This window comes from Manacus candei, unplaced genomic scaffold, assembly GCF_025592945.1.
Source record: "Manacus candei isolate 608988 ecotype Guabito, Panama unplaced genomic scaffold, ASM2559294v1 h1tg000063l, whole genome shotgun sequence".
In the NCBI taxonomy this organism is placed as follows: Eukaryota; Metazoa; Chordata; class Aves; order Passeriformes; family Pipridae; genus Manacus; species Manacus candei.
In genome coordinates, this window is record NW_026138111.1 from 4,215,925 (window position 1) to 4,234,071 (window position 18,147).

General features: G+C 40.6%; 2 protein-coding genes across 6 annotated transcripts in view; one reads left to right on the forward strand and one right to left on the reverse strand.

Annotated features, from left to right (window-relative positions):
• TRMU (tRNA mitochondrial 2-thiouridylase) overlaps window positions 1-18,147 on the forward strand; it is a 376,674-nt gene that overhangs the window by 105,985 nt on the left and 252,542 nt on the right. The window lies entirely within an intron of this gene.
• Window positions 1-18,147, reverse strand: part of CELSR1 (cadherin EGF LAG seven-pass G-type receptor 1) — a 169,153-nt gene that overhangs the window by 85,467 nt on the left and 65,539 nt on the right. For all 5 annotated transcript variants that reach the window (XM_051805168.1, XM_051805172.1, XM_051805169.1 and 2 more), the window contains exon 2: window positions 15,296-15,934. In XM_051805168.1, the coding sequence (XP_051661128.1) occupies window positions 15,296-15,934 (639 nt within the window). The remainder of the gene's footprint in view (window positions 1-15,295; window positions 15,935-18,147) is intronic.

The window sequence follows — 18,147 nt, forward strand, 5'->3', positions numbered from 1 at the left end:
TACCCAGAAATCAGCCAAGTCATTCTGAATGAAGGAGAAGCTGGATCAAACAACAAATAGAACAAATAGAAGTTAGAAGGCACTGGTGTACTAGTAACCAAGATTAATTAGAAGGCAACTATATTCATGTACTATTTTACGCAAGTGACTCAGAACGGTTATTTGAATAACAAAAGTAAATCTGAGTCCCTTAGAAATCAATAACCAAACTACTCCTGTCACCTCAGAGAGGTTGTGCAGACTCAATGCTGACACTGACGGTCATGACTTCATGAGCTTTCTGCATTACGCTGCTATTAAACCTTACATTTGAAAATACACTTTGGTTTTTCCTTTTACCTACCTGTTCATTTATGTTTTTAGATTTGGGACTGATCTAGGTTAATTAAAATTAGCCCAAATCCTCTTACAGGGAGAAACACCAGCTTAGGGTCCATTTTGGGGTCTGCCTAATTTTTTTTGCTTTCTGCTCCCTTTGCTGCTTTCTGCCCTATAAAGGCTTATGATGAGAAACAGGTTAATGTAAAATAACACATAAATACACATATAATTATACACCACACATACACACTCACACTGTTTAGAAATAAATCCTGCTGACTTGCAATGACAGCTGTCCTGAGCAATTTCAGTTGCTAACCATTCCAGATTTAATAAGATGTATTTGCAAGAGAGTAACCTGAATTTAAAACACTAAGCAAAGTAACAGCAAAAACATTCCTCTCACATTATATATATAGCTTGCCAAGTAGCTCTCTGAGGTGATAGACAATGATCCTATAATAAGATACTCAGGAAATTACCCTTTTTCTCTGGATCTAGTTTTATTTTTTCCATGGGCATAAGCAGTAAGCTCTGAGCTGGTAGGAAAAAAGTGTGCAGAATTATCAGTGGTCTTTCATGGTCTTCCGTGTATACATATATATACCTCATACCTCTCCTGTACAATCACTCTTCTCCCTTCCTTGTGCTTCTTCCATAAAGTTGCCCCCAGGCATCCCTGATAACTCACAAATCAGATTCCCAAAAATCATGAGACTCAGTTAAATAAGGGTCATAAGATCTTTAATCATGAGATGCTTCAAAAGAATGAACATGAGAGGCTTTTTATTTTCTTTTATTTGCTTCTGAAGCTGTGGGTGGCATCTGTTGGCCCCAAGGCACGTGAGAACTCTTGGTGGTCAAATTCCACCCCAAAACACACAACTAGAACTGTCTGCTCTGAGGGAGCTCCCATTCCCACTCCCACCCCAACAGGATAATGCTACTTGACCTTTCACAGTTCTTCTTCCCACCAGGGTCCTCGGGGACAGCATCTGCACCTCGGCTGCTCTGAAGTCCTGCAAGCTCATGGGAAGAGAAGGAGGACCACAATGAAAAGTCCCATGGGCCAAACAGGCAAGGGAGAGGCCAGGACCCCATCCTACCTCCTGATCCTTCCCCACTAGAGACCAAGCTAAACTGTATTTTACAAAAGCAAGAGAGGGGAAAGCTCAGGTCTCCACCTCAAGCTGCTTTGGGCTGTGCCCACTGATGCACTGAACAGGCAAAGCACCCACTGAAACAGTGCCTGGCCCTTTGCCAGCCCAAAACCAGGCCCAGGATTCTACATGCAGCGTCCTCCCCTTCCCTGGTCACAAAACAAAGCAAAACAAAAGACACCCTGCAGAGAAGGGTGGATGGATGGATGGACTGATGAACTGGGATTTGGGTTGTTTTGTGGTTTTGCATTTAAATGAGAAGGAATAATTGAGGGGGAGAAAAGAAACAATACTGAGGAGGATTAGTGATATTTGGGGCACATCTGTTGGAGAAATGAATTAGTCTGTGGATTCCAGAAATTATGAGCATGTTCTCAAGACGATATATGCATTGTCACTGGACCTCATACTCCTATGCAGTTTCCAGCAGGAACAGAGCATAAACAAAAGCCACAACTAAGTCTTGAACGCCTGTTTTCTCTTTTTTCTTAAGGATTAAAAATTCTCAGTCATTAAGTTTCCACTCCGTCTGCACCAGATAACTCACCTTTCACCTTCCATCAGTGAGGTCAGGAATGGTGAGAGCACCATTAAGTACTACCAAGATTTATCAGAAGTATTGTGATTTTTTTCCTTGTAGCACCCTGAGGAGCAAGGAGGCAGAAGCCACAATAAAAAATTCTCATTTTAAGAAAACACTCCATTCTGAAGCCCACGTTTTGATTTGAAAAAGAAAAGAGATAACATCACAATAAAATATTTTCCATTTAAGAAACACTCTATTTTGAAGTCTGCTTTATGATTTGGGAAAGAAAAGAGGTAACTCATGACTTTACAGCCCATAGATTTGTGCCAACACCTCCAAAAATAGCCCCAACTGGTTGTTTTGCAGAACTGGGGTGCACGCTCAATGGCAAACCCATGAAGGGCCATCTCTGCATGAAATCTGAGCACTGGTCTCCTGCCTTAGGCCAGCAGGTAGAGGTGCACACAATGTGCCTGGTTTCTTGCTCCCCACACCAGACCTAATTACCCCTAGGTTTCTGAGGAAATGCTGAAGAAAAGCACTTTTTTGGAATTCTTTAGATATGGTGGAGGATGAGAAAAAAACCAGAATCACAGAATTGTTTCAGTTGGAAAGAACCTTTAGCATCCATGCTTTCAGCCTGCCACAGCTACTTAACAACAAATTTTTCTCTTGGGGTCCAACAGGTAATTTTGTAATGTCTTAATCTTTACTCTTGGCTGACTTGACAACTGCCTCTAAGCTCTCTAAATTATTGAACCATTTGTTGTAATGTTCAGGGCCCTTGCAAGGCGTTATCTCCTTCGGCGTTTGACCTGTAAGGTAAAGCTTTAGGGACCTTTCTAGGTTCTGCCTCTCACCCAGGACTAAATACAGTACAAATCTACACAAGAGAAAAAAGAAATGCACCAAAATTTCCAGTTTATATTGATCTATCTGGATAAATTGTAAGACAATTTATCATAATGCAAATTGCACTGATTTGTGGTAAGATATCGTGATGAAGCAGTGCCCTTCAAAAAAAGCCTAAGCATTATCTCTGGATGCATTTATCAGAGGGATAACATTATTGTTGATGTCAAAGATAAAAATCAAACTAGATTATGCCATTGTGTCTGCAATTTGCATTATGTCTTACTTGAAATAAATCTCTTCCTAATAATCCCATCTTAAAACCAGTGAGAAAGCTGGAGGTGTAAGAACAAAGCACACAGTTACATTCATTTTCAGAGGAATATCCCTCCCTCCTTTCATTTTTAAGAGACACAATCACCCTCTACCTTTACTAGATATACATCTGATATTGTATTTTGCTTTCTCTGCTCTCTATGCTCCTTGATTCCTCTCCAGGAGTGTTAATCGAGGAGGGGCACATGGAGGAAACAGAAGGCTGGAGCAGCCACTGTGGCTGGCAGGACATGTTCCCTTCAGGACAGCCTTTGCAGGCCGGTTTGTATTTGCATTCCTAAACACCTGCAGGCACTTCAGCATGGGAACCAGCTGCCATGCTTAGTTCTCACCTCCTTCCATGGGCAGCAGTGAGATAGAAAAAGGGGACTCAGACTCGGTGTGCCTCTGCTCAGATGACAAAAAAGACTATTTCATACATTGAATTGCAATTTTTACTGGGTACCAAATGCCACCAGTGGCACCGTTAACTCCCCAAGGCTGTTGTTCCACAGGCTATTTTGGCCTCACACTGGGCTTTTCAAAACATATTAAATGATTTATGTGAATGAGGAAAGCAAGCAAGGTGTGGTGGCTGTGGTGGGGCTGTGTCTGCAGTAACATCATTTACCAACAGAACTCAGGAGCTGGAAAACCAGACGTGCTTTCAGGCACCATCAGGCTTCCTACTCACTTTCAGCCTGGTTTCCCTAAGCTGCTTTCCACAGAAAACACTAAAGGGTTGCAACTCCCAGTGTCCAAATTGGTAGGGAAGAGGAAAGCTCTAGCACTTATTTTTGAGGAAGTTAATATCTCAAAGCAGTTGAAAAAGGGAACACATCTGCAAATAACTGCCCTCAGAAAAAGGAAGAAAGATAAAGGCTGAAGAATAGGCAGAAAAGGAGATCAGTGTCTCCCTTTCAAGGGTGAACATTGCTGCTTTCTTTAGGAGAGTTCAGCCCTTATTTCAGTAAGATTCCACTTAATTTTCTCCACGTAGTTACAGACATGGTGTTTCAGCTCACAAGAAGAGACAAAACACAGAAGAAGCCATCTGCCCTTGTCCCCAGTAGCCTGCTAGGACTGACTGCTCAAGCAGCTAACTCTGCACATCTCCATTACAGGAAGGCTGGTGAGAGCCTGTATTTTGTGTTTTCCACAAATCAGAAGTTTCCACAGGAAAATCTCACTCTCCCATTTTCTGTGTAATCCAACACTATGGTAAAAATGATGGCATTTAGAATCAGGCAGACCTCAAATCAAACCATGCCCCTTAACATCCTAGGTGGTCCCAGAAGCTCTGGTGGAAAGAAGCATAATGGCCAATTAGTGAGAATAACTGAAGAGAAGCCATAAAATATTAATAATGCAACAGAAAACCATGCTTAAAGTAAATCTACTATTGTAATTACCTGTTGGGAAGCTAGGAGTTCAGAGCTCTGTATTTTCATTTTATATGAGAAATATTATCTTAAAAGAAAGGTACACTTGAAAGCACTGTGTAACTGTCTTTACTGTGGATCGTAGTTCAGAGGTTTAGCATGATGGAGTAGACAGTACTTGCAAAATTATTGGATGCTCATCAAATTTCCATTGTTATACATTGAAGGAAAATTTTGAAAAAAAAATCCAAAAACTCCCTTTGCTTGTAAAATTAAAAAGATTAGGGTTAAAAAGATAATTTCATAATTTTATGTTTTGGTAGCCTCAAAAATATTTCATACACACATCGGGAACACAAACTGAAAACAAAAAGCAACTTAATCAGGGAAACTGACTTTTTGTTAATGAGTCCTGAAAAAGGAATTGTAATGTCACACACAACTAGCACAGAAAATATCAAAATTGATGTATTTTTCAAATCTACAGAATAGATGGAAGTTCAAAAGTTACTTTCTTAAAAAGTATTTTTAGATGGACTAAGCAAAAATTAATCCAGCCAGCTTCCACATCTCATACTTAATTCTGCTTATGATAATTAAGTAGATTAAAATTCAGCCCTTTTATAAAATACTGTTCAATTTTAAAGTAACTTTAAATGATTACCATCTTGTTAGAGTTATTATACTTTATTGTATCACCTAGAATGTGTTTATTTATTAATATAAGACACTCATCTTCATGTTTCTTACAATATGCACATCAGTGTGCTGACCCTTTGAAGCTGAGTGGCCAGACTGCCTAATTAAAATATGTTTTTTAATTATACTATATGAAAATGCTGTATAAAAGGTCTCATATGCTTCACGAGGGGAATTTGGGAGACAGACTGAAGTATCTTCATCTTGATTTTTAGAAACTGAAAATTGAGACTGGTGACTGCTCAGGAAGCTGCGATTCGGGGGCACCGTACAGTGCTGGTCACAGAACAAAACCTGCCCCAGGAAGAGCAGGGCTGTGATGCAGGCACTGAACCATGATGCTCTAAACAAAAGAGCATTTGCAACAACAATGAAGTTGTGGTTCCCACCATGCTCTGCACAACTGTATTGCAGAACTGTAATTATCTTGATGTTCAAGGCCAAGTGCCTCAGTCTGGTGCTCAACTGTCGAAACTTTCAATCATCCTAACACAAAGAACAGAGACACAAGAAACTACTTTATGCTTTTTTCCTCCCTAATAGGATATCATCCTGATACCCTCATCTCTGCACCCAACCATCCTTCCTGATGCTTTCCTTTGTTTATCCACTGATGAAAATAAAAATGTTTAACTTGGGAATTATAAATATATATATATATATATATATATAAACCAAATATGTTTTTCATGATTCAGTCTTACTCCTTTCCAGTTTTGTTTCCCAGTTTTTTATTTACAGCCAGGAGAAAATGAGCCCCATTACATCAGTTCTTGGAAGTTAAATTTCTTTTTTGTTTTGTAAGATCTAAAATATTTAATTCCAGATGTCCTGGAATTTCTTTGTTTTTGGTCTTCTCCTCTGATCTGCTGTGAACACTGTGAGGGACTTTCCAGAACATGAGGCATCCTGGAAAAAATACTATCTCATTATGATTTTATCTTCTGCACAAATAACTTAAAGGCAAGTTGTTGGGTTTTTATCCCCCTGTCTCTTCTCCTTTTTCCTTATCTGATTTGTTTTCAGTGAGAAAAAACAATACCACTTAAAGTATAGTCTAATATATGGGTTGTTTTGACATTTAGCAAGTGTATGTTTGGATAATGAGAATGCACTTGTGCAGCTTAAAGTTTAATCCAGCTAACCTTTTTGACATTAAATGATGAGGAAAAAAAACCCAAATCTTTTGTTACACAAGGCTCAACTTGGCTAAATTAATAAAACACAATTGTAAACTATGGTCACAGAGAAATTTGCTGTTGTTTAATAACCTGCTATTTAAAATATTTTAATTAAAACAAACCTCCATGCATGTAGTTTCTGTCAGACCAATGTTCTGCAATGTTCACATTGTGGGAATCTAGCTATGTCAGTGAGGAGGGTTTTACATGTACCTATAAAATTACAATATCAAATACCTCCACTTTGTTTAATTACACTTCACTTTCCACGTTTTTTTTTAGTTATACCAGTGATGATAAGCAAATGTGTTATAACAAAGATTTTCAAAAGGCCTGGGAGAATTGTGATTCCCATTCAGGTGTGGTAACAGAAATCCCACCAATATAAAACCAGGAGAACAAGTCAAGATACAAAAATCTGCTTACAACTGACAGAGTAGTATCATTCAAAAAGAAATATATGTACAACAGGTTAAAGATCATAAAAGAAATCTCACATATGCTAGAACAAAGGGAATCCTAAATTTAGCCCAGTCCGCTGGATGCCAAAAGGAAACCTGAGGAGCTCACTACATCTCTCTCTCCCATGGAACACCACTAACTGATAAACTCATATTCATAAGACTTCTCATGTCTGCAAGCCTTGACTTCATGTGGTACAGCCCAAAACCAAGAACCTGCCTCCTCTCCATACTGTAACGTGATCTCACAGACACCAAGGGCATTAGTAGCAAGTAGGTGTAAAAATATAACTGTAAGCATGGAACCATCCTGAATCAGGTTACTGCCCAAGTTATCTGGATACTGAATTTCAGCTACATGCTACTTTTAATTTTTTTAAATTTTAATTTTGATTTTGATTTTTAAATTATCAACATCGGGGACAGAAACTGTAAAATCATCAGTGATAAACTCTTCAGGTAACAAATGAGGGGAGTGGCTAAATGCAGAGACGCAGCAGCCAGCCTCACAGCTGTCTTATGGAGAAGCAAAAGAAGATAAACTGTAATCAGTAAGGAGGATTTCCTAGATCCTGAACTGTTTGGAAGAGCTGAATTCATAAGTATATTGGAGACTAATTACTAAGGTAGCTTCTGAAGCCAGGGCTAACTGATTACATGGGCGTGTGATCTGCTGCTTGCTTCTACAAAGCACCCATCATGCCTCCACTGCAGGAGTACCTGGGAAGAACAAGACTCTTGTCAAATAATTCTGAAACTAATTAAAAAGAACAAACACAACATTAAGTCTGTAGCTAGGTTTCCACGTGACAGCAAAGGACTTTGATCAGTGCAAATATTTCTGTGGGCAAGGAGGATAAGACATGAGGCTCCAGAAGAGCCATTTGAACCCCCAGCACTTGCATAAGATCAGCTGAATCAAAGATCATCCCACATGCAGCATCTTGGGGTTAGGGGCAAGGGAGGGTTTGTATGTGATGGGAAAACTGTAGAACTTTAAACAGTACCTAATTTATGCACATCAGGATGAAGGTAATGTTATAAAACTCTTTGCCTGGGTTTAAGAAAAAGCATAGCAGATTGCTGTGAAGACTGTAGGCCATGTACTCCATTTGAGAACTAAACTGTCAACAAATATACCACAGTAATCCAATTAGGAAAGGCTTTTTGCATCCTGACAAGTGAGCGTAGGTTGAAGACTAATTGAAGGACAAATCCTTCAGATAAAAATCCACCTATTGAAATGGCAGACCTCTTTAAGTGAGTCCTGTGCATCTGATATAAACTACAGATTTGCAACATTCAACTCCTGTGACTTGGTGACAGACATGGATGGGAATATAATCAACAGAAACATGACAATAATAGACTTCAGCATTTGTCTGAAATTTTTTACTGTTTTTATTGTTTCAGTTATCTTCCGGAGCAAGCAGTCATGCAGTCGTACTGGTCCAGCCCAGCAACATTTGGGTCCAGCCATAAGGCTGTGCTGTGCCGGCCCCATCCCTGAAAGCATTAACAGCAAGCCTTGCCTTAAAAGTAAGCAAGGACCTGTTTTAATATGCACAGCAAATCTGAGAGTTAAGCACAGCAGCTGAGTGGGCATGCAGACTTCTGCTGAGAATCCATGTCAGGAAAGACATGTCTTTCACAGGGATCTCCCCCATGTTTCCAGCCATGGGTAGCCCAGGAATGGCCCTTCCTCAGCCGCTCTAGACTTGCCACCAACTGCTTCTATGTGACCTGGAAGAGATGAAGATGCTGTGCCTCAGTTTCCCATCTCTTTGGTGAAGGGGACAGCACCCCCTTGCTCAAAGCGGTGACTCAAACTTGTTAGCAACTTCTACAGAGTCCACAGCAGTCCTTAGATTTGAAGTGTTTTGTACAGGTACAGCTTGCAATGATCAGACATCACCATTCTCTGACAACATATATATGGACTCAAAAGCAAGAATTTTGCCAGGTAATACCTCTTAATCTAAATATCCAAAAATAATACTTATTTTCAGGAACTCAAGACAAAAAATGGACGTGGTTCTAAAAGGAGAGAAAGGAAAGTAATACCACAGTTGACTGCTGTGCTCTTTAAATGCAGCACGCACTGCCCAATAGCCAATGGAAGACTTATTATCCATGGCTAATTGCAATGAAAAGGTTGTATGGGTTCCCTATAAGTACAGACATGAAGTCAGCTCATGAGATGACATCTGGGGATCATTGCTCTTTGGTGTGGAAACTTCAAAGCACAGAGAGTAAGACTTATGAGACACAACATCTCATAGTACATAGCTGAGTGGTAAAGTTCATAAAAAGAGAAACTCTTATAATGGTCTGGGTTGGAAGGGACCTTAAAGGTCATCCAGTTTTAACCCTCCTGCCGTGGACAGAGACACTTTTCACTAGACCTGGTTGCTCAAAGCCCCATCCAATCTGGCCTTAAACATTTCCAGGGATGGGGCATCCACAGCTTTTCCAGGCAATCAATTTCAGTGTCTCATCACACTCACAGTAAAGAATGTCTTCCTAACATCTAATCTAAACCTACCTTCTTTCATTTTGAAACCACTTCCCCTTGTCCTATCTCTATATGTCCTTGTAAACAGTCTCTCTCTACCTTTCTTGTAGGCTCCCTTCAGGTACTGGAAGGCTGCAATTTGGCCACCCTGAAGCCTTCTCTTCTCCAGGATGAACAATGCAAATTCTCTCAGCCTTTCCTCGTATGATAGGTGCTCCATCCCTGTAATTGTCTTGGTGACCTTCCTCTGGACTTGCTCCAACAGGTTGATGTCCTTCCTGACTTGGAACCTCAGAGCTGGATGCAGTGCTCCAGGTGGGGTCTCACCAGAGCAGAGCAGAGGGGCAGAATCCTCTTCCTCACACTGCTGGTCACCCTTCTTTTGATGTAGCCCAGTCTGGCTTTTTGGGCTGCAGGTGCATATTACTGGGTCATGTCCAGCCTCTCATCCACCAGCACCCCCAAGTCTTGGCGAGGCTGCTCTTGATCTGTCCATCCCCCAGCTTGTATTGATACCAGGGGTTGTCCTGACCCAGGTGCAGCACCTTGGTCTTATTAAACCTCATGAGATTCCCACTGGCCCATTTCTCAAGTTTGTCCAGGTCCCTCTGATGGCATCCTGTCCTTCAGGTGTGTCAACCACACCACTCAGCTTAGTGTCATCTGCAAACGCGTGAAGGGTGCACTCGATCCCTTTGTCTATGTCATTGGTGAAGATATTAAATAACACTAATGATACCTTCAATGCTGTACAGACCTTCACTGGGATGCAACCACCCTCCACAAGCTTTCTCTCAGTAATACCATACAGAAACTGCAAGGTAAGGCAACCAGGTATTCTCCTCTGAGGCACTGAGAAACAACAAAAGTTATTAAAAGATTGATAGTCAGCACTCTTCTACTTCTTCTGCACCCAAAATCAGCAGAAAAGCTTCATTAAAAAATGTTAAGAGTTTAAATTCTGGAAATACTGCAAATCACCCAGCACCCTAATAACTGTAACTATATTTAAACCCTTGAAACCAAATATATATTTTTTTAGAGAATTAGACCTTGCCTAGGTTTCATCTCTTTATTATACAAAAGCACCTGGAATCCAGTAGCATGACTTTGAAGACCTAGACTAAAGGACACTGTTAAGGCAGCAGTGACACAAAACATTTCAGAACCTTCACTGTGTTGCCTTAACATTTGAATGAGATATCACTCATGACCCATGAAGCTGTCACATGCCATGGACAATGTCCTTACATTCATGGGAATGTTTGTGAACGACAAAACTCCTTATTTGGTGTTTTCTATTAAAGACAAACTTGGTCACAGCAGCTTGAAAGTGCTGGCAAAGCCCCACAACCCTGTAGGGATAACTTTTGTTCAGCCTTGCTGTCACAAAACCATGGCCTTTCATAAGCTAAACAAGGAGTTAAAGATACAGTAAGGTACCTGTAGGAATCAAATTTAGATCTGCTGTACAGGATTTGGCTGTTACACACCTGTGATCCCACTGCTTCAGAGGAGTTGCAGAAGTGCAACTGAGAGTGGAATTTCAGACTTTCTTGCCCAAGATAAAATACTCATTATGACTACCCTGGCTGCCAGACTTCTCTACTTGAAAGCCTAAATTCCCCCAAATAAATCTCTCTGGCCTGAAAAATGAGAATCTGGTATCAGACCGAGCTGGGAAATCACTATCTGAAGAATGGATATAAGTAAAGATAACACAGAAGCATATCTTCACATGTACTGCTATGCTGTATGTTTGCAAGAGCCAAACACTGAGCATTTACTAAGCAATATTAATAGGAACTTCTGGCACGACGCTATGAAACCAGCTATAATTACCTTCTCATGACACAAAGTCAGAATTCACAGAAGCCACATTAGATGTCATGATTCCTCATGTCAATATGGTATCACAGATACAAATTAGGATGAAAAAAAGTATAACACATAAAAGATCTCTAATTGCTGTATTTGATTACTAGAAGATTTACAGCCACTTAAGATTTCTCCCCTCTCTGAAGTGAAATCCAAGGAGAGGTGCAGAGGATATGGGAAATTCTCCGATGATCTTTTTCCCCCTACAAACTACTCCTTGCTAGGGGTTATGTAGCAAAGGAGGCAGAGACAATGTGATATGAGAACAGAGGAGAACTGTGGGAACATTAAATCTCTTCCTTATTTCAGGGGTTGTTGGTTTTTTTTTTTTTTTTTTTTTTTTTTGCATTAGAGTGCTTTTATTCTGTGTCAATTAAATTTTACTCTTCGGGAGCATGTCCATAGAGGAGAGTAGTCTTGGTGTCTGCTGAGCAGAAGGACTGAGGGCATAGTGATGCAGGAGGACCAAGCAATGGAAGGAGGCACCCAGGTCAGGGCAGGAATTGTGGGAATTCATACCCAAGAAGGTGGTGACTTATGGCCACAGTGGTCACATAGGCACCAGGATGGAGCTGGAAGTACACCTCATTCAGGAACTGCTGTGGCATCCATGCCTCCAAAACTGGTGTGGATGACATGATGCATTTACTCTTCATGGGGTTGCCCTTTGGGCAGTACAGATAATTCCACCTCTGTCCAAGCCTTCACCTATAGCTCACCTCAGCTGCTTCTGCAGCACTCAAAGGTACATGAAATAAAGCTAGAAAAAATATACAGGCTTTACACAGTTCATTATATTTGTTTGGTTAACTTAAATTACATCCTTTAACCCTTTAGCTACGCACACAGTTCTCTGCCACCAATGGCACAACTGTTAGTGTGTACAATATTTACTTCTCTACACTTTTTTTTATATAAAGAAAAGAAGTTCAAGGGGTTGCTAGTCTGAAAAAATACGATTAAAAATATATGTACTTCTTCACTCACCTCCTTACATCACAGGAAGTGAATTCCAAATCACCCTAACCTAGCCAGTAATCAGGTTTCAGAAATACCTTGTAGAAGCTCAGTTTACCTCTGTGCCCGTAACAGAAGACTCCTGAAGACAGAGAAACTTTCATCATGTATAAATGACTAACAATTACATCAAAACAAATGGAGTGCTTCAAAGCAGGGTGGAAAAATGGGGGGAAATTCCACTCTATTAAGACAGGACAAAATTACCTTCTAGAGGAAATAAACGCTATATTTTTAGCAGGTCACCAGTCAGATAGATTCAGTACAGGGTTATGATTGTGTAGTGATTTCTCATTGAATTACAGCCTATCTCCCCAGATAGATGACAGATCTTAGTATTTTCTTATAATTATTTTTCTACGTAGGCTCTTAATTGAGAAATGGAAACGTGAGAGCTCCCAGAGAAGGACGCATGTCATTCATTATTACCATTCATATTTCATCTTTTGCAATTAATTCAAAGATTCGTAAGTACTTTATACTGAGATGTTACTGCACTGAGTTAGTACCATGATCACATTTCAGTAATACCAGAAGGTTCCAACCTTCAGACTTAGTAACTTTCTGCTCATTCCAGTTTATGATCACTGCATTTCATGAACCAATATACACTGCTGCTATTGAAGCCAACCTGTGCTATTTACATATCAAATAGACATAAAATCTGGATTGCTGTAAACAATATATTTACATACAAGCTGAAAACACAGTATTATCATTAATAAACTGGACTTGAAAATGGATATGGACATATTTAAAGAAAGGATTAAAATCATAGGCAAAATAATAATTCTTAAAAGCGATTGGGACAAAATTCAATAATGCATCTTCATAGAATATTTCTAGTAGTTGACTACTTGTTGATAACATTTTCAGTCTTGTTCTGTAAAGCGGATGAAAATCAACCAAAATGGCCACCATACGTGGGTAAACGTGTCAGGTTTGACAGGTAAAACATTGTCATGCAACATGGAACCTAAAGGCACTAATGTAACATAAACAAATCATAGAGCAGATACGAAATTTCTACTGCATTCATTCAGCAATAAAACAGAAATATTCAATAATGTTTGTATCAATTTATGGGAAAAGGTTCCAGAGCCCTCTTGATCATAGTTGGATGTGTTTTTCCCTGCCCAACATGAATGTGATCAAACTGTCCTTCCAAAGAAGGTGTTTCACTGAAGTGCAGTTAACTTTGAAACCTAAAGACAGGAAAGGTATAAGCTCACTCCTTAACTTCTGATCACTTTTAATATCCTGGCAGCAGGATAGTTAATTTTTAACTCAACAACTATGCACTGAAAATACAGTTACAGATCAAATCTTTCTTTGTATATGAATATTATGGTGCTTCTCTTATAAATATGTACTGTGTCTGTTCTGACTACAGCATTAAGTATTAAACATGTTCATCAATTATTAATACAAGCTTATTCTCTTTCATTTTGAAAGTATATTTAGCCTTTTTTCTGAAGATTTCTAGCAAGAGACTTTCAAAATGTGGTGGAATGCATGTCATTCCAAAACCTCGGACATGGATGAATTAACTCCATTTATATGCATATCTTTGTTTAATGAAACTTCCTACTTCTAAGCATTCCTATTTACAGCATAATATTATGTAAACATTTTTAATGAAATCAACTGATCATAAAATCTGTTTTGTGATGCCCGATATTGTATGTATTGTGTATTAATGGATAATGGACTTTATAATGTATTTGACTGTGGAAGTCATTCATGAGCAGCCTGGCAGGAAAATTACTCCTCAACGAATACCAAATATCCCAACCATCTCACAGCTCTACTCAGGGTTTCTCCCATTGGACAAAAAATTTGTCTGCATCTTCTTAGGAAGGTCCTGCTGCCCTAAGCTCTGCACATATTTCAGGGAGTATCTCCTGTCCCCCTTCCTGGGGAAAGCCCAGTTCCCTTTCTGCCATGTCTCTTCTCCCACAGTCACAATTTTGATTACAGTCCTGGGAAAAAAGCCACAGAAAATGAAGGAAAACCCTTCTACCTGGAGGGCTGGATCCACATCATCTAGATTTTTTTTTTTTCCATCGAGACTTAAATAATTTATGGTTTCAATTTTTTATAACTTCAGCAGTGAGACGCAGTGTTGGGAACCAGCCCCCCTCTGCTTCACCCCTTGTTTGCAGGGGTCACAGCAGACATTGCTGAGCTGTCAGCGTAAATTACAGCCGGCAGCACGTCAGTGCAGAATGCTTAAATGCACGTGTAATTTACATAAATAACCCCACTGACTTTACTGAAGCAGCAGAAAACATTCAGCTAATATTCTTTCGTAATTTCTCAGGAGTATCTGAGAAGCAGCACTTTGATCTTTATTAGCTGTCAAGTCCACGATGAGGCAAAGTACATTCCTCAGCAGGCTGCTGGAGACAGGCCTGGAAGCACCTCCGTCCTTCTGGAGTTTTATCTGGACATTTACAAACCAGACCTGACTTGCAGTATTTCCCCTAAGTGTGTATTATTGCAGCTTTTTGGGAACAAGATCAATCCTAATGCTCTATGCTGGCTGATGACCAAGGGTTGAGGACCTCCTACAGAGGCTGTGCACCCCTACTATATCCTGGTATGCGGGGACTGCAGAGGGGCCTTGAAGGCATGCAAGACCAGGAACCAGGGGATATGTCCCATCTTTTTCCTTCCAGACAGAAGAAATAAATTTTCATAACACATTTTGAGCAGAAATTCAAAAAGTGCAAATCACTTCAGCAGCTGGCAGTCCCTCTGCGTGACCTGGAGCAAGGCACAGTTCCTACCACCATGCACACACAGAGATATGGGACGTACCCTAAGTGATGTGTGACACTCACAAGCCTTCTCCTGACTAGAAGGCAATGCCAGGAGTTTTTCTCCCTTTGACTAAGAATGTCAGCAATTTCAGCTTGACACAGAGCTGGCCTGGATGATGGTCTAACATATAAATCATGGGTCAAAGATAAGATAAACACATACCAGTGTAGTCCTCATAGCATTCACAAGTGTAGCCCCCTTCTCGGCTTCGACAAAGCCCATTGCTCCCGCAAGGGTTGGAGTAGCAGAGGTCAATTTCCGTCTCACAGTAGTCCCCCGTGAAGCCCGGGGGGCATCGGCACCGCAGCCCGTTGATGGGGTGGATGGGGCGGAACAGGACGGTGTTGGAGCTGATGAACGGGGCTGAGCTGTCAAACTTCAGGACAGAGACACACTTCATGTAATTCTCACAGGGCTCGCGCAGGCAGATGTTGTCGTCGAAGGGCAGCACCCTCTGCGTGGAAATCATGGTCAGCAGGGTCCTGTTGAGGTAGATCTGCTCCTGCAGGTCCTCGGAGGGGAAGAACTTGTTTCGAATGCCACCAGGGAGCAAGGCTGAGAAAGTCACATTTAGGATATTGGAGCTGACGTCCGTGTCATTTTGGATATTGAAAACAAAGATGCCGTCCTTGGCAGTGGAGAGCACAGTTGCCACCCCTTCCACAAACAGGGACAGGAGTGGAGAAAGGAACCTCTCCTGGGACATGTTCTCCAGCCGCACTGTGATGCTGTTGGTGAGCATGTCATCTGTGATGATGGTGACACGTAGAGTGCAGACCGCTGTGACACTGTGGACACCATCTGAAGGGAAGAGGGAAAGATAACAGTGATGTCAGAGAGCAGGCTTCAACCTATGGACAAGGAGGCTCCCACGATCTCCTGAAAATAAAACAGACCTGCAAGGCAGTTCAGGGAACTAGGATGGGAGAGGGAAATGTATCTGCCTTCTGCAGTGATTACCAATGTCTTTACTCAGGAAAACAAAATTAAACCTCTTAAGGATTGCAACTCAAAGGATCCAAGACATCTTGAAGAGGCCAGAACATCTGGAGAAGATCCCAAGCAAACAAGTAGCAAGGACTAGTGAGGAAACAGTCTGAGAGCCCCATGTGGCCAAGGGGAAGCCAAGAGGAAGGGGCCTTTCATGATAGTGACTGCTCGTCTACAACTGGTGCTGGGAAGCTGTCACTTTTTACAGCACAATACCAAAATTATCTTCTCCAGGTGTGGTCTCAGGCTTAAGGAGCCAGAACTATGCACAGACAGAGAACTGTGATCAGAGTTTCAGATACAAGTCATCTAAGGAAACAAGTCGTCACATTTGAACACCAGAACTTCTTCATTCTTCACACCTAGTTTCTTCAAAATATTTTATGAATATCAGGAAAAAAAAATTAAATAAAATGTGCCTGCAGTGAAAAGCAGGCATTTAAAAACTCTTCCATTGCTTTAAAGCATTTCTTATATTGCTGTGGCTGTTCTGCAATAAAACCCCTAATTATATAAATATAGCACTAATACATACACTGGACTGAGAGATGCTGCTGTAAAATCTTAGTACACCCTGAGGCTTACGGTAGTGCTGTAAGGTATAAAGTCTAGAGCATTCTATCATTACAGAACATAATTGTGACACAGTGAGTGCTAGAATTAACTTGAATTAAGTTCAATGCGAGCATGGAATGGGAAGTTGCATCATCACTGAAATCATACCACTTAGTTTAAATCTGTCTCCTTACTAACATTAAGGACTCATTAAAATACAGATCGCATTACAGAAAATTGGTTAGTATTAGAGCAGCTTCTAGAAATCCCAGGAGAGATCTAGACTGGCTTCTCATAGGAAATGTTCCTTCTGGAAGACCTCACTGTGTAAATAAACAACCAGAAATGAGGATGAGTTCATCTCATGAGAGAGAGAAATTGGTTTGAGTGGCCAGTATCAGTCCCACAGTGGGGTTAAGAACCAAATCTAGTTCCCCTAGGTCCCAGCTCAGTGCCATAGTCTTATCCCGAAGTATCCCTGAAATAATCATTACACAAGTAACCTCCTATTACATTTATTTCAATTCAACTACAAGATACATGCAGAAATGGATTTTTAATCACATCAATGTAAAGTTGCAGCAGGAACTGCATTTGAATCAATCTAAAGCCATTATGAGATCAAAAATGTAATAGCATAAACTGCTAAAGGTCATTTTGCTAAGGTTTCTTATTTCGAAGTGTGAGTTTATGACCCACTATCATCATGCAGAAACAGAACAGAAAAATAAGAATGGTTTCTTTCGTATTCACTGTCACTACCTCAAGAGATGTTTTGTTTTAAAAAGAAATGTATTGTTGGAAGATTTTTCCTCCAGAATTACAGTAGCAATATTGTAAATTACATTAACCAAACAGCTTTTGACTCCCTCCTCCTGAACAGGTTGTCTGTAAAAGCTCAGCTTTTACAATTGACTTTTTTCCACAATGAAGCAGCTTTTAGGCAAATAGAAAAAAACTTTTCTCTTGTGTGCTACTTTAACTACTGCCTGGTTAAAGCCAGTCAGGAGAGGTCATTGTTTGGGGTGATCCATCTGACTTCTCCCAGGTAACAAGTGAGAAGACGAGGAAATGGCCTCAGGCTGAGCCAGGGGAGGCTTAAACTGGGCATTAGTAAAAATTTCTTCACCATAAGGGTGGTCCGGCATTGGAACAGGTTGCCCAGGGAAGTAGTAGAGTCACCTTCATATTTAAAAGATGTGCAGACGTGGCCCTTAGGGACATGATTTAGTGGTGGACTTGGCAGTGCTGGGATAACGGTTGGACTTCATGATCTTAACAGTCTTTTCCAAAGTAAACAATTTTATGATTCTATGTTCCCCTCACAGAAGCTCACGCACCAGCTTTCACTTTCTCCCAAGTCTGCAGAAATCTTTATCTTCTCTTCTTCAGACTCATTTTAGAAATGTGTAGTCTCAGCATCCATCAAGACCCAAAGCAACCTCTAAAAATGATCCGTAGCCACAATC